The following is a 23877-nucleotide window of genomic DNA, read 5'->3' as shown; positions in this document are numbered from 1 at the left end:
AGGAAAACTAATTTAAAAAATACCATTTTCATCATTCATAGAACACTTGCTGTTTTATGTTCTTCAGTTTTGGCTGATAAACAAAAAGTAACACATGCGTTTCAGTATTTACAAGACGTATGCATCGTACCTTTCTAAGAATGAGGAATTTACTGTCAGCAAAAAAACAAGTTTACTAGCAATATCGCTATTCCAACATGGCTCCCATCAGAAGCAGTAATTCTGCAGTACAGCCATCGTCCTTGTCCACGTTCATCAGTAAAAATGCCAGACAGTGAACACCGTGCGAGGTGCCCCACATCTGCAACCCCCGGCTGGAAAACTGCAAATAGGCTAGACTATAGCAGCATATGACGCCTCACATCCTCCATAAGACAAGGAGCGGGCTGTGTGCCGGGGGCTCAGGAGGTCTGGAGGGCTCGGTGTCTGTGGCTGAGTGCGGCGCCGCCATCAATGCGGAGCACTGTAAGGGACAGCGGGATGACCGGTGGAGGGGGGCGGCAGAGGGTTCTGAGCTGGAGCCGGCCGCACAATACCACTCTATGCAGCAAGCGTGGGACTGCAGCCCCGGGCCCTTTCTCATCGCCATCTTCCGGTTCTTAAGGACCCATCACTGGCCTTCTTGTGTGGCCCAGAGGGAATATTTCCCGACATCACAGAAAAGCAAGAGCAAAAATACTTTACATCATTCTGTTGGCTCAAATGGCCAAAGACTTGGTACCAAGACCCATTGCATGCACAGTGATAACCTCATAGTACAGGTGACGGGAAAAAAACAAAACGTTACAATTAGTATACTGCAACCAAACAGAGCAAAGTGTATGAACCCTTCGTAACATAACGTAATCAGAACAACCCATGCACCGTTACCACACATGAGCCTAAAAACAAAAACCAGCTTGTCAGAACCATTTAGCTCAAAACGACTCGGAGTGAATAAACATTTACTAGCTGCTATAACTAAATGCATATCAAAATCAAACTTTTAAATAATAATGTTTAAAATTACCAAAGCAGGATGGTCACAACAAATTTGAAGGGATTCTGTATGCAATAACGGTATTATCTTATAGTCATTTTATCCAAAAACAAGGAAGTGGAACAGTGGAATACACTGGGCAGGTACACCGGCAGAACAACACAGTGTCTTTTTTTGAGAACAATCCTAATGTTTTCAGCGAGCAGTGCGCCAGTGCTGAAAAGATGCAAGTTCCACTGTATTCGTGAAAGCACCTCCAGTGACTCTCTGTTCATCAGGGCCAAGAGCACAAAGCTGGGACATCAATGCACTCGAGGAGGAAAAGGGAGACAGAAGGAGGAAGAGAGACTGAGGTGCAGAGGAAATGGGAGAGGTCCAGCCAATGGCTCCATCATCATACGAGGCGGATGGCACTACCCACAATGTCGGGGGAGGCGTGAAAATAGGTGATCCTGTCTTTCTGCCATTTCGGCTACAATAGGGCCAATACGATACATCTTCAAGACACACAGTTGTTGAAAAGCACAACAATGGCAAGCAACCTTTCAACATTATGCATGGTCAAGTTCAAGATGGCTTAGCAGTTTTTTTTTTTTAGATCTCTTCATTCATTGTCAAGTATAAGTTTTGTGAAAGTGGCAGAGTAAGAGTCATAGATCCAATGAAGGGGACGTTGTCCTTGAACTTCAGATTCAAAATGCATTAAGAAAAGTTCTCAAATATTCCTCTGCCATCTGGTTGTGTCACATTCAGACGTTGAATGAGGAAGCAAGCTTTACATTAACATATTTGAGGAACTTTGCTCACATGTAACGCAGGCCCAATCCTGATTCTCGAATTACACAACTCCTTGCACAGGGCTAATTCTGAACAGGATCCAAAGATTCATTCAACACTGCTCAGGGGTGTTAGCACTCTAAGAGCAGCATCAAGGATTCCTGTTTGGCTGCAAGAGAGCAAATACCACGCGGCATGCTCCGATCTTTCCGACAACGTTTACTTAGCACCAGTAAGCACCAGAGCACCTCATTCACCAGTTTATTTTGTTCACCCTCCACGTCTGGTCCTACCATGATTGACAAGGTCTCAACCTCAAATAAAGGGCAAATATAGAGGCTGCAGGCCCATCCCATATGGCAACGGCGCTCATTTCTATGTTTAATGGCTGCTATTTTAGTTACTAGCAGAACAATTTGAGGAAGCCTGGACTGTAGCTGGGCCCATTTGCTATGTAATTAAGTCCTAAGCCAAAAGGACAAGAGTGTCTATTGGGTACACTGGTAACTCACGTCCTAGTGAGGGCACAGACGGGCACAAACTCCTCTGAGAATATGCTGGGCAATGTGTGCCCACTTCCACAGCGGAAAGGGAAGCTTCAGTCGGGCCAAGTGACCTCCTGAGGTCAGACGTCTATCCACAGCTGTCTCCTCTGGCCCTCAACACCCCAGTCCGCCTGCGGATACCTTTCCGCTGGAGCTGGCAAACACCTGCCGGGAGACAAATGCGTGCCCAGTTTGGCTGCAGCTCAGGGTCACCGTAATGCCAGGGTGTGGATTTTGTGGATAGCCTTAGTCAGCACCACCTGCCAGCATTTCAGTTTTTAACAATATCAGAACCAGAAAGCTAGCCGGCATGACCCCGGGCACATTTTCACAAGGATGCAGCTCTTTTAGGCCTGGAATCTTCATACGAATCACACGCTCCCTTCATCTTACTTTGTCTACTGATTTGCATCACAATAACAGAAATCAAAATGTACCAGTAACTCAGAGCAAACACAGAAGGTGGAGCAATGGGTGACCAGGACACCCGATTTCTTCTCAAAAGGCTTCGTACCAGGCGAGCCAGTGATTAATTTGGTGCCACGTCAGCCTGTCTGCAAGACCGACGGGAGAAGCTGCAACAGCTTCAAAGAACACGACCATAAACTGCCAGCTGCGCAGCCATGGGGGAGACCTACTAACATGCTCAACACCCCCCCTCCCCCCCCCCATGTACTAGAGGCCAGCTAATCATTTCAGGAGTTAATTAAAACAGCAATAACATGAAATACAAGCTTTGTCAGGCAGACCTCTTTACACAGACTATGCTAAGAAATTCAATAAGCTGATCCCTTTACTTTTTTTTAACTGGCAAAACAAAAATGGTTGTACAGGAAGAACACCACAAATGTGACCCGTCGCCACGAAATGAGTCTTAAGTCGCACTGGTAGAATTTCACCCATAAGACTCATTTCGTGGTGATGGGTCACAAATATGTGGCTTAAACAAAAATAGTTCAGAGATTGACATCATCGTGGACAACTTAGGTGTCAGAGCCCTTTTACTCACCACAAAGAGCCGGCTGCAACAACAAGCAAACACAGCCACCAAAGAGTACCACACTTTGCATACCTCAGAGGCACTTACACTCCCCCTATTGGTCATGTTACCAGTGGAGAAAACCAACTGGGAGCCTGTACAAGACAGACACCCAATACTTCTTGACTGTCCAACATTTGATAGAGTATAATTCCAGTCTCTCGCTGATTTATCAAGTTAAACTTGTGCGAAGGAGCTAAAAGCATTATGGGAGAGGCAGACAAGGATTGGCACAGATCTGGCACTTCCGTGTCCGTCTCAGATTCTTAGCAGGGAAGTCCTCTTTTCCTATCTAATGCAAGAGCCTGAACTGCTTTTGCTGGCAAAACTTATTTGAGGATTTCTCACATTATGTCTTGATCCACCCCTTCATAGAGGCAAAGAAGCAGAATAAAACAAGGTGGCAACTACTCTCAAAATCACTGTGCTCGTATGTAGTAGAAATATACTACAAGCTTGGAAATGGTGATTTTTAAGGTACCGCAGCAGTTGATGCATGTCTGATTATGGGGCCGTTAAAGGAGCAGCCAGACAGTCACATTAAAACAAATCTTTCACTCTCAAAACCTCCAAGTCATAGCTTCCACATGATCCTTTCACACTCAGACAGGAAATGAGACCATTTCAAATCATGCAGCAGTTCTAAGAGCCAAAGACATTATGGCACCTTCAGAAAAGGCCTCAAAAGTGCCTTCATCCTCCGTAACATGAGGTTAAAAATGGCACATTAGTTTCCCCGATTTTATGTTCCTGTAACACAAAAGATTAGCTTGGAGAGAAATCTTAAACGAGGCTTCCCAGAGAGGACAATGGTGTGCTTTGATAAGAGGCTGACGTCTTGCTTTATGGTGCAATCACCGGTATGCCCGTTAGCAGTGGTTTGTGCCATCTTTCAGGGCAAGGACTATTCATTTACATTTAACTACAGCCAGCCTACAGTTTCAGTTCCCACCCTGTCAAGTCAAGCAATCAAAGTCATGTTTACTCACTCAGGTGACCAGATGACTCGAGTTCAGTGCCCGTCTGGCAGAACTTACCATTGAAAAAGCTCTTGACCTTCAGGTAGCCGACGCTGAGCCGCAGCACAGAAAGCTTGTCCAGGCGCGCCTGCACATCTTCAGAGAATGGAAGCAGGCTGGTCAGCTTGTCCAGCTCCCCGTTGAGCCGGTCCCTGTGGCGTTTGGAGGGATTTGACTTGACCCCATCTGGAGGTGGGGGCTTGGGGCTGTCAGGGAACCAGGAAAAACCGATAAGTACCCAATACCTAACAAGATGTACCTATCCAAAGTATGATATAAATGAACAAACAAATCCAATACATCTAACTTTTCTTTAAAATATGGATGAAAAATTGGTATTGCTAAACTTCTTCCGTACTTGGGAATGAAAAGTGCTTAAGTAAGAAATATTCAACCCGTTACTCCTTCAGATGTCTGAAAGTGCAAATCAAATAACAGAAAAATTATGGACACGAGCGTAAAATTCCTGTCTACCTGTACGTCAGAAGTCAAAATTTCAAAAGGTCATGCAAAGGTCAACTAGCTGGGATTCTGAACTCTTCATGTGATCTTTGGTATGTAGAATTGAACGATTAGATGGATATCGTCCTATCGGTGGCAGTCTGTTGATGAAACACGTAAGCAGGGGCCACTGGGCTTCGCAGGGGAACCACAGATATACATTGGGACCAAGACTTGATCCCCCCCACAGTGCCACCTGGCTGGACTGGCCTCTGACAAAACAAACTAGTCAACTGTGTTTTGTGGCAGCAAAATGACCTCGCTCTCACTGCACCTGTAGCCTTCCTGACTCCAGCTATACCCATGGGTAAGCACAAGTAAGGAAAACGAGCACAGAGGACAGGTTCGTGTGCCCTTGGAAAGAGACTCAAAGCACTCAAAAGCTTTCAAGCAGCTTCAACTGGGACGACTTCAGATTACTGAGCTTTTGTGAGGTCTAGTGTCTCCCCACTGAGAAAATACAACTTGGAAAAAAAACCAAAATCAATAAACCAGGCAAGAGATGAAGAAATATATTGTGACCAGACAAGATTGCTTAAAAATGAGTAACCGTTTGCATGGCATAAGGAAATAACTTGTGACCAGTGCAAAGTTTTGAAAGTTCCCCATACTGGGTGTGACAATGATTTGCTACCAGCAAGAAAAATACCAAAGATGAAATGCAAAGCTATACCTCTGCTGATGCTTCTAGATGAAAGCAAAGAAATAAACACTCAAAGGACCCGCTGAGCATGATTCAACAAACATGCCTGCAGCATTCCCTGCAAGAAAAATTATCAACTGCGAATCAGTTCAGTCCTTCGTCTGCCAAAGTCAAGCTGTTGTAACAGCGGAAAAAAAATTTTAAATGCTGTTTAAGAACCTTGCATCATAACGAGTTTCTCAACCAGTAGCGAGTACGTTCAGAATGTGACTGGTACGTGCAGTCACAAGCAGTAAGGTGGGGGAGAATTTGGGTAGAAAACCAGAGCCATTGCTTAACAATAGGATAAAATTGACTTAATCTAGTCAAACTGACTCATGTCTTTAGGATATGACTTAAGCAGACGATCATATGCCTAGCAGCTGGCTCGTGCTTTATACAGTGTTAGTAACTCAGCCACAAGTCCTTCACTATTAAGCATAACAACTTGAGAAGGCGCAGTCTTCACATCCAACATGACAATAACAGAATGGGGGGAGGGCTGTAAAAATAACCCAAATCTGCCAGTATTACTACATGATTCGCTGTGCGAGTCAGAGACCCTCCACCCTGCTAGGTTACTCAAAGCAGAGTCTGTTTTTAAGGTCTGGAACCATAGTGACTGTCTTCATTAGCTCCCACTGATAGCGTACCCGAAGGGGAACCTGGACCCTTGTTGCCAAGGAGGCAGGCTAAGGGTATGACATCATTCTGATGAAAGCCAGATCCCTCTGCTGTGCCCCCCACCCTCGGGGATCTCAGCACAACCAGGTGGAAAAGATATACTCAACGGATGGATCCAGAACAATACGGACTAAACTGTGGCACGCGCAGGTAGCAGATGCCTGGTACACATCAGCACGTTACCGGCTCATTGGTATAAACTGCCGACAGATATACGAAGGTGCTCAAAACAGGCTGCGTAGGTTTACCATTTAACCCAATGCTAGTTGATTGCCAAGGGCATTCTCAATCGTTTTGCTGTGGTTTCGTTTTTTGCTGCGTGGGGCAGGGGGTGTATCGGAGGAAAACTCCGGAAGGTTTTTGCACAGAGAACCTTTCTGTTTGTGGACCCACTAAAGGAGGACAGGCTACACCTCCTATAGAGAGGCTACATCTGTAGCTGTCAACAGCTGCTCTTCCTGATGTTTTCAGTCCAAGAAGTATTAGATATGAAAACTAATTGTGCATCAAGGTAGAAATTTTAGCTGATACCAATAGCAGATATATTGTTTGTCCAATTCTGACACTGATAACCAGCTAACCTCCGACCTCCACAAATCTGTAGTAATACTGATGTTGATGAAGTTACTTTTTCAGATCCTGTGAGAAGTTCACTTTCTGAACAAAACCTCCAAACAAGACACGTGCCATTAATTGCTAATTAGGAACAGATGCATGGCAGGTCTGCCTTTATCGGGATGTAGGCCCATGGGATGATTTATCAACTCGAACAAACCACGCTCTCGTTTTATTTCATCCATGAGGGTACGCTGACCTTAAGGAATGACTAGGACCCCAACTTCACAGCCAACATTCCTGCATTTCTACTGAGAAACCAAAGTATGACATGTCTGTACTGATACAGAACATATATCTTCTTTTAGTTGAAAATCAAATTACCATTACTGACCTCAAAATTACTTAAAATGTCTCAAGAGTTTATCTAAAGTTAACAGAATAATCGTTTGCCTTAGCTAGTTGTTTTGCATTGAGCACAGAGGAGCACTGAATGTGTTAATAAAAATTTATGGTTTAACTCAGTTTCCCTCATTTCTTTAGCATGCAGCCATGAAAGGGTTACTTAAATTATGCCCAAATAACATATGGCAAAAATTATGTATTTTCCCCAATTATATAATTGCCTTATATTGGTATTATTACATTATTACTGAACATTGCAACAAGATGAAATATTTAAACAGGTCAGCTTGAGGGTACAGAGAACTAACAACAGACATTAGAGGGAAACAAGGAATTGTATTTAAAAAAGGAAAACCGAAATTGCATCTAGGAACAGTGTAGGGTGTGAAAAACGATGGAAAAACTATTCCTCGTTGAAGGAAACATTCTTCCACTTACTTTTTGGAATGTCTGTTTATGTACAATAATATTGGTTGTGTTGGCAGCTGAAAAAAATTAATTGCTGAACAGTTTCACTTGCCAAACGTGTGTTTTTAATAATCCTTTGTGACATGTGTGAAGGCACCGTCAATGTCACAGCACATTGCAACAGCAGGGAGATTTTTTTTTTTTTTTTTTTTAATTTGCGGCACGTTATGGCATGTCTGACCGCATTATCTTCCTTCTGACAGACCCATATCCCAGAAGATTCGTACAGTTTCTCAGCCTATTCATTTGTGAGGAAACGTCATATTTCCATGAAAACTCGTGAAGCAATTTTTACAGAAGGCGAATAACTAACAAAAAAGGTCAAATTAAACAGCACCTAACCAAACAGTGACATATTCCTGTGGTTAGGTCTACTTTCAATGCTGCCAGCAAGTGAAAATTTGAGGTTCCTTGTTTCCAAAACAGAAGGCAGTTAAGTGATGGTGGTAAATGAATGGCTATATTATGACCTTTTTGAACTTTTATCTCAAAAAAAAAAAAAAAAGTTCTGTTTCGCAATGCATGCTGTCATCGAATACTCCATTTATATATCCATTCTTTGACGAGCAATATCATGGCATTTATTTTCTCAAAGCATAAACAGGTTTGTCCAGAGTACAATGTGGAGGTTTCTTTCATTTTTCCCCATTGCAAAAGAAAAAAAAAATCAATCATAAAAGAAGCAGTGGGTTTTGCTGGGTCAGAATGAAGAAGAGAAAACAAACACACACACACACTCAAAGACACCTCATTTAAGAAGTACCAGGCTATGAATAAAGATTATGGTTTTGGAGAAAGCAGATGAAGGTCAAACTGAAAATAAATAATGAAATAAGAGCATAGACCCAGACCACACGTCTGGAGGTGAACTTTACGAAGGAAGCGTACGAAGAACCGACCGTCTTCTAAGAGATGTCTGTGTACACTAATTAACAGAGACTGTGTTCTGTTTATGGCACGCACTTGGCTCACGTTCACAGAATAGCACACAAAGAAAATGAGTCAGTGGCAAGGTGCAGGCATCGTGTTAATCATGACCGCGACATATTAGATCAAACCCGTCAAACACTATGCTCAGTCAAACATATGTAGAGCTTTTAAAACACTGCTTGGACCCATAATAATAGGGCTTTTCTTGAAACAATCTCTGAGCGTTGGTAGTTCACTTATATTAGCAATATAATGATTATGTTTTATGTGGGGGGGGCGGCATGGTGGTGCAGTGGTTAGCACTGTTGCCTCACACCTCTGGGACCCGGGTTTGAATCTCCGCCTGGGTCACATGTGTGTGGAGTTTGCATGTTCTTCCCATGTCGTCGTGGGGTTTCCTCCGGGTACTCTGGTTTCCCCCTACAGTCCAAAAACATGCTGAGGCTAATTGGACATGCATGCCTGTAGGAATGCATGTGAGAGTGAATGGTGTGTGAGTGTGCCCTGTGATGGGCTGGCCCCCCATCCTGGGTTGTTCCCAGCCTCGTGCCCATTGCTTCCGGGATAAGCTCCGGAACTCCCGCGACCCAGTAGGATAAGCGGTTTGAAAGATGGATGGATGGATGTTTTATGTGGTGCACATGTGACATTTTCCTTGGGTTTCACATTTGCCATTTGTGGATGTATACACAGTTGCTTTGGGCCACTTTGGTTCAGTGAGTCTGATTGGCACGTGAGGAACACAGCACTTCTGATTGATGAGAATTACTTTCACACAAAGAGGATGGAAAGAATTTTAAAACCATTCTCACGGCAGATTTAAACCCTGGTACAGACATGTTGTATGATGTATAACTTAAATCGCAGCTTTTGCGATTTACTAATCACGTTGTCTCAAGGCCTAGAAGACACAATTACCTCTAAAGGTTTAACCAAGAAAAGTGCTCCATATCTTAACATGCACTTTGAAAACCACTGAAACCATAGGTCTCCAAAACCAAATTACCCAATAACACCACAGTTCGGCATACCATGCCATTTTATACAAGTTGGCTCTGTGGGTAGAACTATTGCCACACAACCTCCAGAACTGGGGGTTTGAATCTCATCCCTACCTGTGTGCGTGGATTTTGCATGTTCAGTTTGCATGTTGTGACGGTTTCCACCAGATATTCCCATTTCCTCCCTCAGCATAAATATTCGCTGTTAGGCCAACCCTGTGGTGAATGACTGCTTGCATGTACCGTATGTGCCCTGTGATGGACTGACATCCTGTTACAGGAAAAGCCCAGGCCTGTGCTCTACTCCAGGATAAGCAATTAGAAGATCAATGGATGTTATTTTTCAGCATTTTTAAATTGCTAATGTTTGTCAAAAGGTAGTCAAATCACTAGGAGAGTGGTTATGTATTTAAACGACCATGCGACGCCGTTCATAAATTTTTCACAGTTCTGCTAAATTATTCACTTTGTCTAAAGTGTGCGTTCCGGCCCCGAGATATCCTGTGGTGTCTCTCATATCAACACGTCTGGCTGCTTGCTCAATAGCCACAGTGCTCTGAAGCGCGAGTCCGAGTCATTTCAGAAGCAGGAAACGGCTGGGCGCTGTTGTTGCGGGACCGGTGGTTTTTAGCGAGAGCTGGGCAATGGGCAGGGACGCTGCTCTGGGGCCCAGAAGGCTTCTGCACAGAGAGGCTGAAGGACGCCACTCTCACCTTTCGTTTGTGGACCCACTGCAGGAAAACAGGCTACATCTGTAGCTGTCAACAGCTGCTCTCCCTGACGTTTTCAGTCCAAAAAAATATTAGATATGAAAACTAATTGTGCATCAAGGTAGAAATTTTAGCTGATACCAATAGCGGATATATTGTTTGTACAATACTGACACTGATAACCAGCTAACCTCCGACCTCCACAAATCTGTAGTTAAACTGATGTCGGTGAAGTTACTTCTTGAGATTATGTGTGAAACAACCATATCATACAAACACACACAGTGAGAAATCAGTAAAGGAAATATCGACTTAGAACCTTACTACCATCTTCTAAGTGGTGAATGAGCTTACCAAATCCCTCTTCCTCAGCTACGTAAAATGGCTGGTCATCCTATACAATCATCTGCATTATTTTGGTACTTATGTCTTTCATTACTGTTCAAAGTTAACAGCACCAGAGCTAAAATCTAAATAGCAACCTGCAGTATCAACCAAGGCTGACACATCAGGCTGATGCCAATGTCATGATTTAATGTAAATCGGACAATAGAGAAATGCTAACATAGTGTGCATCGCCAACGAAAGACTTACTCTCGTTATACCAAAAGAACACCCTCACCTACAGAGACCACAATTACCCACCCAACCTCACCTCAGTCAAAGCATGCAATGGCCTACAGATTTACCAGTTTACTGGAGCTACTATCCAATCTTATCAAAGTATTCAGATCCATATCTGATAATGCTCAGTGGAAACTCATAAACATCTGTTTCTGATCCAGCAGACTAAAACAAAACGACAGAAGAACTAAAACTGACCCAGACAAAAGCATTTTGAGGCTCTTATGATGGTTTATCGTATATCGCACAATGACCTGGTTTGTAGTATCACCCAAGTTGTGAAGCAGAAAGGCCTTTTCAAGCCTTTTTTTTTTTTAACCACAGCAGCTCATCTTTGTTGGTACGACTACCTGAGAACAAAGGGCTTCTTTGCAGTTGGAGACCTGGCCTTGTTTTTGTTCCAGACATTCACAGGGAGAGGAGGTTCTAAGGTGGCGTCCCAAGGGAGGGTGCGTTTCTGAGGGCGAAGGGTGGAGACGGTGGTGGTGGTGGTGGTGGTGGAGGTGGTGGTGGTGGGGTTCTGAGCTCTCTCTGCATCGCTATGGTATGCGTGCCCCTCTCCGTCACCGGTGCCAAAGCTGCTCTAATCCGTGTGCAGCGCTGCCAAAAATAACCTTTTCACTAGCTTATTGTGGCAAGCACTTTCATAATAAGCTTTTGTGTTTCTGTAAAAGTAAGCGAATTACATCACTGCCAGGTTCCACAGCTGTAAGCTGAGACCCTGAAGGGCCCAGCAGCTAGAGAGGCAGAGGATACACTCCAGCTTCATAGGGGCGCTGCTACGCCCGGGCTATGGTGAACACTGTAACTGGACTCCCATTCCACTGCACAGCAGGACTCATCTTAAAAGACTACAAAACAAAAACAGCAAAATGGTGACTGTACAGCTCAAACGTGGCTTCGGGTCTCCTAATAAAATCCACATTGACCAATTCACCATATGAATTTAACTGCTTTTTCCGCACACAGATTCCCTCACTGTGACTGGAGATGGCCATCAGTCCAAAAAAAGAAAAATACAAAAAGCGTGCGAGATGAAGTAATCTGAGACGTTGGGAAAAAAAACGGCAAAGGCGTACTGTACACAATACCTGCAGTAATACATTAATCCACCCTTAGCAGGCACGGTGCGGAGCATAAGCAAACATTCCAGATAAGAGACAGAGTAGCTCTTTCATAGCACCTAACTCATGAACACTCAATAAAGAAGAAAACGCTGACGACACCCATGACAGCTTAATAATGCCTGACAAATGGCTGACTCTACCAAGCATACGGATATGATGTCATCTATAAATGCATTTTTAGACAGGCTATACAACAGACAGCAAGAGAGCAAAGATCAAACAACAGAACACTATGGCACACTCCCGTGATTTACATTAACATTTACGCCAGCAGATTTGTGCATTTTGGGAAAAATTATTTAGGCAATATTCAGCTTTTTGTACAGATGTTTTTATGCTACAAAATAAAGACGCATGCATTCTGAGACTAGGCATTGATAACACAAACTAAAGCCACTACATACAGAAAGGATGACTTTCTCATTTAAGGGTAAATACATTACAACTATCAAAACACAAAGCTGATAAGAGTTACACATGCAGGTAATGCAGACATCCAGTAACTTAACTGATAGCAATCTAAGGCACATAAAGAATGACAAGCTTATTGACAGATGTTTAGATGTCTCTATATTCAGAACAGGGATTGCCACAAAGTTAAACATATGACACACCTCAAGCAAAACAGGACAGCACACACAGCCTGGGTTAACATAGCAACGTGCTATATAACCGCACTCCGCCAACTTCAGAAAGGCCCAAAACCCACAGTGTTAGATAATAATCTAGTGCACCACTATAGCTCTGTGGGAGAAGTCAGTACGCATGCAATCAGTATGTTTTATGCTAGTTCATAATAATCTCAAAAGGTATGCGATGTTTGTCCGGCAGATACAGAGCTGGTTTCTCAGAGGTTATGGGACTGGGCTCTGGTTGCAGGCTAGCACACCAGGAGGTGCAATACACTCTTCATTAAGGACTACAGGCGAGGTAAGCGTTATAGGAGCACACAAGCACGGACTACAGGCCAGGTAGGCGTTATAGGAGCACACAATCACGGACTACAGGCCAGGTAGGCGTTATAGGAGCACACAAGCATGGACTACAGGCCAGGTAGGCGTTATAGGAGCACACAAGCATGGACTACAGGCCAGGTAGGCGTTATAGGAGCACACAATCACGAACTACAGGCCAGGTAGGCGTTATAGGAGCACACAATCACGGACTACAGGCCAGGTAGGCGTTATAGGAGCACACAATCACGGACTACAGGCCAGGTAGGCGTTATAGGAGCACACAAGCACGGACTACAGGCCAGGTAGACGTTATAGGAGCACACAATCACAGACTACAGGCCAGGTAGGCGTTATAGGAGCACACAAGCACGGACTACAGGCCAGGTAGGCATTATAGGAGAACACAATCACAGACTACAGGCCAGGTAGGCGTTATAGGAGCACACAAGCATGGACTACAGGCCAGGTAGGCATTATAGGAGTACACAAGCACGGACTACAGGCCAGGTAGGCGTTATAGGAGCACACAATCACGGACTACAGGCCAGGTAGGCGTTATAGCAGCACACAAGCACAGACTACAGGCCAGGTAGGCGTTATAGGAGCACACAAGCACGGACTACAGGCCAGGTAGGCGTTATAGCAGCACACAAGCACAGACTACAGGCCAGGTAGGCGTTATAGGAGCACACAAGCACGGACTACAGGCCAGGTAGGCGTTATAGGAGCACACAATCACAGACTACAAGGCTGCTACATAGATTTTACCCACAGGTCATCAGATCAAAATCAGTACAGTATAACACTGCAGGTCACTGCTGCTACTTTAATTATTACTGTTCACTATTTTTTCACTAAATACTGCATCTGTAACACTCATCATTTTAATACATTAACAGCCATCCTACAATAATACTGCTACTGGTCTTTCTTGCTATTTTTACTAGACCCATTTTTTTTTTTCCTGGCTTATTCCCTTATACCCATCCTTTCTAAAAACTTACCTTCTCCCCCATGTTTACATTTCTGTGGTACACTCGTATTGTATGTGTGATTGTATGTGTGATACTTGTGCCTCACTACAAGCATTTCATTGTACGGATGTCTCTGCCATACTGGGCATACGAGAAATAAAGACCGACTTTACTTGGATTCTTTCAGGAAGAACAGGCAGATAGTCAAATTGACTTTGTGAAGCTCTCTGGGTAGTCAGTGTCAAAGTACTGGTTGCAGTACTAACAGCAGTAGGAGGAAATCAAATGAAGTGTGCAGGGACGGATGAATTTAGCTTAGTTTAGGAAGAGCTGCATCAGCAGTCACCTTTGCAATGAGCTCGAAGCCTTACTCAGAGTCGCATTTCTGCCTCAGCAAAAGCACACAGCTCGCAGGCAACCTCCACGGTGCATCTGTGTTTCCCTGTCAATGGCAGCAATGTCAGGAAAAGCCTCCGGTACAAGTGTGAGGATTCAGAGATTGACCTTCCTTGCGCAGATGGGGGAGTGTATATTACACTGTGGGTGGGCTCAGCAAAGAGTATAAACAGGTATTGACTGAGTGCCATTACTCCTGCTCTGTGCTCCACTGCACATTAGAAGTGCAGTTCAAACACAACAATCGTAAAGAGTATAAACAGAGATCCTGGTAACAGGGTAACCCGCTTAATCCACCCGTTGACCAACCCATCATCTGTGAATTGTCTGTAGGCATAATTAAAGACCAAGTAATAATAAACAGACAGCTAGTCAGAACGAAATGAATACACGCAGAAATATCTGCTGTAATGAAGGCAAATTATTGAAAGCCAAATACACAATAACTTGGGGTTATCAGACATAACTTGTAGAAATACAGAAAAAAGTCACTTAATTTGTGCCTGCTTGTTATGGTGTAATTTCAGAAAATGGTCAATGCAATGACGGCTTTCACTTATAAATGCAGCTGAAGTCCTGGCTCTGTACAGCGTATTCACCCAAATAAACTGTTGATTGTATAAAAACATGGTTTGCAGTCAGAGAAAAATGTATTTTTTTGCGATTTTTATAACTGAGTAATAAAATATTTATAATGTAAGCCATTAGTAATTAACGATATGACCTCTTCCGAAAAAACTAACGTTAAGTACAGTATAGCGCAGCAAGAAGACAAAGCACGCTTATTGAACAGACCGTAGTTGTGTAACTTGCTTGCGTGCCTTAAAATATGTCAATTAAAAAGAAGAGGGAAAAAAACCCCGAAAGAAAGTTTAAAATGAGAGAGAAAAAGAGTGTGCTGTCATAATGAGAAAAGCGCGTATATCGGATTACAATAAGACGGCCGGGGCCAGCACCCCCGCGTGCCCCCTCCCTCTCGCGAGCATCGCGTGAGAGCACCGCCGGCTCTCGGCTTGATTATGATTAATGCGCGAGTACTATTTCCATGCCAGAGCACAACTGCGCACGAGCACCGGCTCTTAAGGTGGCCCGACGAGATCCGCCTCCGCCGCTGTCCGCTTGCATAACTTCGCCAACCCCGTAGCGCACATAGGCGCAACATGCCACAAAAACAAACCACCTACGAGAAACGTTTATATCCCACAAATCTGTGCACTGCGCCGAATAAAAAAAAATCATTCTGGCTCAACCATGACACCAAATGCACACACTCACTACAAGTACATATTCTTTTTGGTAAAGAAAATGTATTATCGCTCTAAGACAAACAGAAAACTGACGAAATGCAACTATCGTCTTCTTCATTGTAAAAATGATTTCGATATCCTGCTAACAACAGAATATATATCTGGTATCGACACGAAACCTTTTTGGCAGATGACGATCACACAACTTTATGTATTTAATCATTATTTACAAGTGAACTGAATTTACTTTTCAAACGTGTATCATAACTTTATCGCGAGACACCGAATACTTAACATGAAGAGGGTAAGCAGACGACTTCAGACGTCATGTAACAAAATCATGATACAACTGCAGGATCCTTTGTAAACTGCTTGAAACAGTTCTTAAAGTATGCCATATTACGTCTCATACAAGCTATAGCAATTCTTTATGGTGTTGTATAAAGTAGCCTACTTTTCATTTTGCCGCTGCATGTCGCTTTAGCGCCGGACAATTTCCAATCATAAGTACAGTGACAGAGTACGAAGGAAAATTAGCTTGAAAAGTCTTACATTTTCTGTACGGGCTTCTTCCGTTTCTTCGCAGCATAGATCCCGACACTCCCCGACATAATGTCTTTGTATCAAAAAAGTTTATATAAAAAAAGACACGATATCCACCAGGCTCTTCCTCACTCGCGATCTTCAATGGAAACTTTCCGAGTGAATAAGTTAAGTGAGAAAAATCCCCGAGCACAGCAAATATGACGACGTGAGGAACAGCAGATTCGGTAAACTGCGATCAGCTCAGTCCAAGTCCAGAACAGGTTCTGTTTTCGGGAAGTTTGGGAGAAGTTTCCTGCTCCACGGTGGATTATAATGGCGTGATCAGAACAAATTTTCTCTCTTCCTTTCTCCGTTTTCAAAGCTGTCACTCTCTACTGCCCCCCAAACAAACTCAACTGGAGCTATTTAGGGTTGTTTTCACTGCGTTCCAGCCAGTCATAAGAACTGTTACAACGCGGATCTAACCGCAGTCAACAGCGGCCTCTTTCTATTGGTGCACGGTATTTTCAGGAAATATTAAACAGAAAGTCGATTTTTAAGGTGGACTGCTAACGTCAGCTGTGCTGTTACTGGGCTAGCAACTCCCTCGTACGACTGTCTGTATAAACTGAGTTTGAAATAAGTTTTTTTATTCGTTATTATCATTTACAAATACGTAGGTGCACAAAAAGCGCAGATTTCGAAATAGTCTAATAGAAAAGGCTTAAGAGAAAACGTACATTATTACATTATTGTTTATCTACTACAAAACGTGGGATTTTAACACATAAACACAATTTACGTTATTGACAAACACATACAATACAATTCACATGAGTTGTCATTCTCCATACTTTGCAATCCAAACAATCCAACTAAACTCACCCGGCGCTGACAACTAATTAATTTCCATAATCGACTCAGTATACTCAACGGGATGTCTACTGATCCTCAGGCAGTTCCTTTTTACGTCTGTTTTTTTTTTTTTTTTTTTTTTTTTTAAGAATTACAAAAGGATTTCATAAAAAATAATCAGGCAAACCAGTTGGAAATTCCCGTGGATTTATTTATTTATTTTTTGGTAACTGAACTCGATTAAAAACAATAAGCACTTTAGCCCGTGCTGTCACCGGCCTCTCTGTGGCCTATCCATGAGTAATGCAGGCCAGTTCGTAACATCTGTCAGAGTGCAGTGCAAACCAGGCCATACCAGTTGCGATCAATGGATAAACTCTATTGGGTTCACCTGGAATTCGCTCTAAGGAAAGTGACATGCATATTAAAGTCAGCGCGCAGTAACACACGCAATTTTGCATAAATATGGTTGCATCATCAGCTCAAAAACAATAACTTTTATGTAGTGAAGCTTTGTAACACTAGAGGGTGTCATAGCAATCCAACTGGGATGTTGAGGTGTATATGGCCTTGTCAGTAATCAACATCCTTTTACTGATCTGCCGCTATTATAGTGCAGCTTTTGTACAAACTGCAGGACTTTTAAGTATTATGAAACAGGCTTTTAATTACTAAATGCTTATAACTTACTTCCTCAACTGAAAATGTGAATAAAGAGCTGATGGTTAAGGCTAGCTTGGTACAGTAAAAACAGAAAAAAGTCAATTACACCACACAACACTCAGAGTGTTTAAAACCCACAACCAAAAATAACAGTTTTAAAAGCTCCCTCAGACCAATATTTGTGATAAAATGTACTTAGAGGAAACAATCTGATTGGCTACAGACCAGGTTTAGTTGATGTCTCGCCTTCATGGGGATGCTTAGATTTAACGTTTTTATTGGAGACCACTATACGACTCTGGCAGCCACTCAGTTGACCTGCTATCTAAATACTGTCTCCAACTATTTGCATAAATAAATTAAGAGACAGAAGTGAAATGAATAAACCAGCAGAGTGATGCAGTATTTGTTTGTGAGGAATGCATAGCGGTGGTGAGTATCATCACTCAAACCATGTATTTGAATGGGGCCCCAGGGTTTGGGGGCCCCCTGTTGGCCACAAACAGTCATTACACTAAGGAAGTGTTTACTAGGGGGGCCTGGAAACAGCAAACCTGTCCCTGACCATACATATGAAAAGCAACAGACATTTCAGAGATGCTGATCCACCTAACTGTATGAGTTTGAGAGGATGAGGGGTCACACATGAAAACGCATGGAGAACATGACGAGATTTGAACCCCCAATTCTAAAACTAAAAGCAGATGACCCTCATTATGAAAACTTTAACATTACTTTATACTTAATCTCAAAATATTACGATTGCCTGCAAACTTTTACCAAGCAACCATAATGCCCCTGAAGAATGCGTATGTCTGTTAGTTTCAAAAATTTTGGATTTTAGGCCTACATCATTTTTATTGGTATGTGCCATGTAGCTTAGTGGGCTCATGATCTATGCCTCTGTCAGGAAGGCTGTGGGTTTGAATCACAAGATCCTTAATCCCATCTGCTGTAGGGGTCTGGTGCTGGAGGCTGCCTGGTCCTGCTCTCCGACTAAATTTACCTTCTGTCGCTTTGGAAAAAAAGCACATGATACATTTATTTCTTGTAATACGCTAATAATAATCGCCAGCTTTAGTTTTGATTATATACAGCAGTGAAGATTAAATAATGATTATATAGCGAAAATTTTACTAATTCTTATATTTATAGCACACAAGTTTAAGAATTTTTGCCTCACTGTGGATTTTTCACTACGACTGAGCCATTTTAAAAAGGCAATTTGTCCATGGAAGGCTGGTTTACCCCATGTTAAAGTAATCATAGAAAGGTTATTGGGTTCTGGATGTTAGTTACACGCACTTCTGGAGAAGTAGAAACTGTCCGTCATTCGTCTTCGAAGAAATTACACAAATAAAGCTTTCTGTCCGTTCATTTCAACATTCGAATTATAGATTTCCCGTATTATTGCAAAAAAATATTTTCCAGCATGTCTTGCATACTCGAGGGTCATTTAAATTCAGAATTTTTTAGTTATTATGATGGCTTTTGCACCAGTCTTAAATGTGTCCGCGGTTTATTGTACGATCTGAATTGTAAAATTAATCGTAAAACTAACTTCTTTAATTACTGTGTACAGATAGTTGAATACCACATAGATATATAGCATGGCGGGATGCAAAATGCAGTATTTACACATAACAATAACGTTATTGTTGTGAAAACTTATGTCCCTCTAGTAAACATCATGTTTGTCTGCAGCAGGTTGACTGAAATATCTGTCACAGAAACGTGAGAATGTACCCGTCCACTTTCAAGCAATTTTATGTTTACAAAGGCGCTCACGCATATTTATAACTAGGGACAGTTTCGGCGCATGTACGTAACTTCTGCAAAGCCGTGTATAAAACGCATAGTATATTTAACCTTTCAGCAGTGACAGTTTCAAGATCTCCCATAAATGTCGGAAGACGCGTCCTTTTATAAAAGCTGAGTACCTGCCAACAAACAACCGCAAGCTTTCTATACATGACACTTATTTTCTCCGGCTTTTTTTTCACCGTTCTTTGTGCCGCTACTATTCAAGTGGATCCTCCACCAAATGCACGAGACCGTGTCCGTGATCGACCCTGCTTTGAATTTAAGCTTTCGAAGTCATCTTTAAAACTGTCGTTACTCTCAATCCAGTGTTTGATCATATGATCATTGGGAATTTATATTTCAAATCCAAAAGTAAATAAGAAACTCAAGTTTCCACTCAATTGGCAGAAAAGTACAGTAAAATTCAGACCATTGGAATGGTTAAGAATACAATTTTTCCACCACAAGAATTCTGAATGAGTCTTCAATATTTTTTTGTGTAGCTGCTACTCTGGTTTTCATTTGTTACGCCTGTTTGTTTTTGTGGTAATTTCTCATTCTTGGATGACAATTGCTGGTAAATGGTCCATAGAAGAAACCCAAGATAAAGCATAAAGTTACCCATGTATATGACACTATTATCGTTTTCTCTTTCTTTATTATAAAGGCAGTATTTTCTGGAGGGATTCTTGCCTGTCTTTATATTGCAGGGGTAGGCTGGGGTAGACCCTGGATGGGATGCCAGGTCATTGCAGGACACTTCAGTGCAAACACAGTACGGACGTCAGCAGTTAGCCTGGCTGCGTGCTTTTAGGCTGCTCACTATCGGAGAACATGCAGCCTCTGCAAACACCCGGTAGAGGCAGGGTTTAAACCCCCCAAACAGGGAGGGGTCAGGCCTCACTCAAAAATAATTCACATTTTATTTTTCTTGTTGAATTAAGAATTGCACAATAACATTATATGGTAGATTATTATACGTATAATATTATTTAGTTTCAGATTTGTATATGATACAATTTCAAAATCTGAAAAATGTGTTTCGTTAAGATCATTTGGAATATACAGTATACGGACAAGGTAATATTAAAGAAAATTTTAAAAATAAGGTTCCCGGTTATTTATGTTGAAGGAGAAGCAAGTAGAGAAAACGACGATTTAGAATTTAACAATGAGCCGCGGGGTTGGTCTTTGATTTCACCGAAAAGTCCCCTTGTAAAAACGACACGTCAGTGATGAATGTAGGGATGGTTGCCTAAGGTTGTCTTTTTCCTTATTTGTGACAGACATGTGTTCATACAGAGAATTCTTGAGTCCCAAAGCCACAAACTGATAAAACTTACTTTCATTGTTGTTGCCTAGCACAGGCCTTTGTCAGAATAGCACGGTTTACAGTTCTAAGCAGTGCTCATCTATTCATCGAGATATTCTGGTGAGATAATGCCGTTTATGCATCTGAATCACTACCGTACACGAGCAGGACCAACCAGTCTGCCTGCCAAAAATCTCTGAAAGAACATGTGTGTCTCTGATGCTGCGGAGAACAATGGACGACTTCAATGCATCTTACATTAACACAATTATCATGGTTATTAAACTATTATGTTCATACTTATGGCATTTTAAAAGCATATAGTCAGTTATATTTTCAATCGCTGTATTGTTTATTTCTTGCTGTGTATTATTGGGATGTTAACTAATATTAACATTAATTACCTCATATTTCTTTTTCTTTTTTTTTTTTAACCTGGCCTAAAGCATGTGGAAAAATGAAAGTTTTGATTCAAAGGAGCTGGAGTTTATTGGTAGAGATTTTTTTTTATTAATCTGGGAATATGCAGCTCCATGAAAAAAACATAAAAGCTTATAGCTCTCCTTTCAGGTTGCCCACTGCATGGCCTTCAGTAGCATGAGATGCTTTCTGGGAGATCCCGTGCATCTTGCTGTGGATTGTAAAAAATGCGCAGTTCATCAGTATCCGGCAAATACCGAAACTGTAACTTAAGACGCAGCACTTAAATATCTTGCTGAAAAAAATAATGGCGTTCTAAAGCCAAAGTTAACTTTTAGCGTAAATGAAAGGCATTTTCACATAAAATACACGTTTTCAGCAAGTGAACCATCATCATGTAAGCAGATGCCACTCCCTATTCTGCAGACAGAGATAATCTGTGCACAGTGCGTGAAACACGAAGCTTGTTCCTTTCTGAATGGGTATCTCTGGATATCCTTAGGCATATCGGGTCATTGAGAGTCAGCAAGCACACTTTCCTTCCACCTGCCGGAAATGGAGGGCGAGACCTGGTCCCCACTATCACCAGAATGCATCTCGACGAGCTCTCATCTACTGATGCGCCATGGCACCGGTGTAAACAGCCCAGCCGTGATTCCATCGCCACACCTTGTGAGAGTGGAAAAACACACAAGGGCCTCAACTACCGTTGGCCAACAAAAGCCAGGGCACGGCACGCGCCAGTGCTGCCAGCGAAAACAAACAGCTCCGCAGATAAAAGGCCCACAATGGAAATCTGGCCATTCGTGGCACCGATGGAGAAAATACACACATCTGAATGATGTCTGCGCTTCGCCTTCCATGTCCCTTGAGCGGATCCATATGCTGAAGCTCACTGACGGGCCTATAAATGTCAGTCCCTCCTTCCCATCGACGCACTCACTGGAGTCGCATGGTGATGCAGTTACATGATACAGTGTGCCCCCAGTGTCATTTGTTCCTTAGCTGTGCTCCCAGTTGGCAGCTGTGTAAGTTTGTCAATGTTTTTATCTGCTTAGTACCAAGTAGACAACAAATTTGTGTTCATCTGCTTTGTTCGGCTGGACCACTCGAGATGCGTACCAGTAATTCTAAAAAGTGACCAGAATTTTAAAACCACAATGGAAATAAAAATATTGGTCAATATGGCCCATTGATAGCGATTACGGTTACTATGGTAACAAGCACAGTCCTAGAGCCTATAGGAAATTAAATATGGCAATAACATTCAAATGTGCCGTTTAATGTAAACGATTACAATAATGCATTTCACTACAGAACATGATTGTACTTCCTCTTGAACAATAACACTGGTTCTCGAGAAAAAGGCCCTTTAAATGATATTGAGCAGTGTGTTGTTGTGGGGACAGGTTGGCTTGTAATTGAGACAAAGGGGAACTCTGCACTACTCAGTTCATGTTTACTCCTGAATAGTCTTACTTCAGCCCCTTTGCCAAATTATTTGGCGCGATCTGCCTAAACAGGAAAAGCCTCTAAAGCCACAGTGAAAGCATGACCCTACAACCGCTGGAAGGAAAAGGCTGGCGGCTGGCCTCCGCACAGCGTTTAACCACTTCTGTTGCCATAGAAACTCTGTCGTTTAATTATAAACATTACAATCCAAAACTTTAATGTCCAATTACGATGTACTGCCCCAAATAACACTGTTAAAGCATAACCAAAATGAAAAAGGTCTGCCAAAGGAAAATGTAGAAGAGAAAACTTGCCAAGGTTTTAATCCTGACTAACAGCACTTAGGTAGTGGGACTTGAACTGGGCTCATTTATACAGCAGAACCTAAAGCTGTGTCAACGTGTGACCGTGTACACGACAGCAGAAGACCACACAAAATCAGACTAAAATTGCCTTTTAAATTGAGTTTGGGGGATAAAGTAAATCTATACTTTTTTTTGCTTTTTATAATGGCAAATATGTTCTACATAAATGGAGGTAAAATACAGCCACTGTGCTTAAATATGTTTATAATACTGTAACACAAGATATCCTGTGAAATGAACAAGAAGACGTCATGAACCATGCTGGTGTTTCATAACAGTAGCAGTGCCATGTCAGAATATGTAAATGCAGCGTGAGAAGGAGCTAATAAAGCCGGTATGGTAAAAGTGGTGGAAAAGAATTCTTTCAAAGGTACTTTTATAGGAGAACTGTGACTGTGCCATATGCACTGAGTCAACAGTGTTTCTTTAAGTGAAACGTTTTTAATTTATAGCAGAACTACACTCTTAAAAAGGGCAGTTAAAGAATCAAACTGCATCGAGTCCCATAAAGGCCGGTGAGGTTTATATTTTTGGCCTAAACAGCATGAAACTGGTATGGTTCCACTTTGAAAGTGTGAGTCCCAGACCACTGTGGTGTTTATGAGACATGAAGAGGTCAAATTTGCACATGCTGATTTTTACACAAATAGTTACAATTTAGTAGTGAACAATACCTACTGTATAGCATTTAAAGGAAAAAACAATGGTATGACAAAAAAGAAACAAAGCAAAAATAGAGCAGGAAGTAATCATTTTCTAAATTAAACGTTGCTACTTACAAAAATATATTGGCTTATACTACATAGCAGCCAATAGCATTTTGCAATATAAAAATTAAATGCTATCCTTAATTTATATATTAT

The 23877-nt window shown here is 42.1% G+C and overlaps 1 protein-coding gene and 1 long non-coding RNA gene across 13 annotated transcripts in view; one reads left to right on the top strand and one right to left on the bottom strand.

The window, feature by feature from the left end:
- Positions 1–16606, bottom strand: part of ahr2 (aryl hydrocarbon receptor 2) — a 63166-nt gene extending 46560 nt beyond the window's left edge. Inside the window, exons 1-2 of the mRNA XM_048977910.1 lie at positions 16172–16606; positions 4378–4565 (exon numbers count right to left, since the gene is read on the bottom strand). Coding sequence (XP_048833867.1) covers positions 4378–4565; positions 16172–16230 — 247 coding nt within the window. The 5' untranslated portion in view covers positions 16231–16606. The remainder of the gene's footprint in view (positions 1–4377; positions 4566–16171) is intronic.
- On the top strand, positions 12955–13866 carry LOC125709458 (uncharacterized). 12 transcript variants are annotated; one of them, XR_007382709.1, is made up of 4 exons: positions 12955–13140; positions 13182–13304; positions 13346–13386; positions 13510–13866. It is a non-coding gene; the product is annotated as an uncharacterized LOC125709458 (long non-coding RNA). The 12 variants fall into 12 exon arrangements; XR_007382706.1 differs by having other exon boundaries at positions 13182–13386; positions 13428–13550; positions 13592–13866; XR_007382705.1 differs by having other exon boundaries at positions 12955–13058; positions 13182–13386; positions 13428–13866.
- Positions 16607–23877: the final 7271 nt, after the last annotated feature.

The sequence above is a fragment of the Brienomyrus brachyistius genome, chromosome 16, assembly GCF_023856365.1.
Source record: "Brienomyrus brachyistius isolate T26 chromosome 16, BBRACH_0.4, whole genome shotgun sequence".
NCBI classification, from domain to species: Eukaryota; Metazoa; Chordata; class Actinopteri; order Osteoglossiformes; family Mormyridae; genus Brienomyrus; species Brienomyrus brachyistius.
This window is presented reverse-complemented; position numbering and strand designations above follow the sequence as displayed.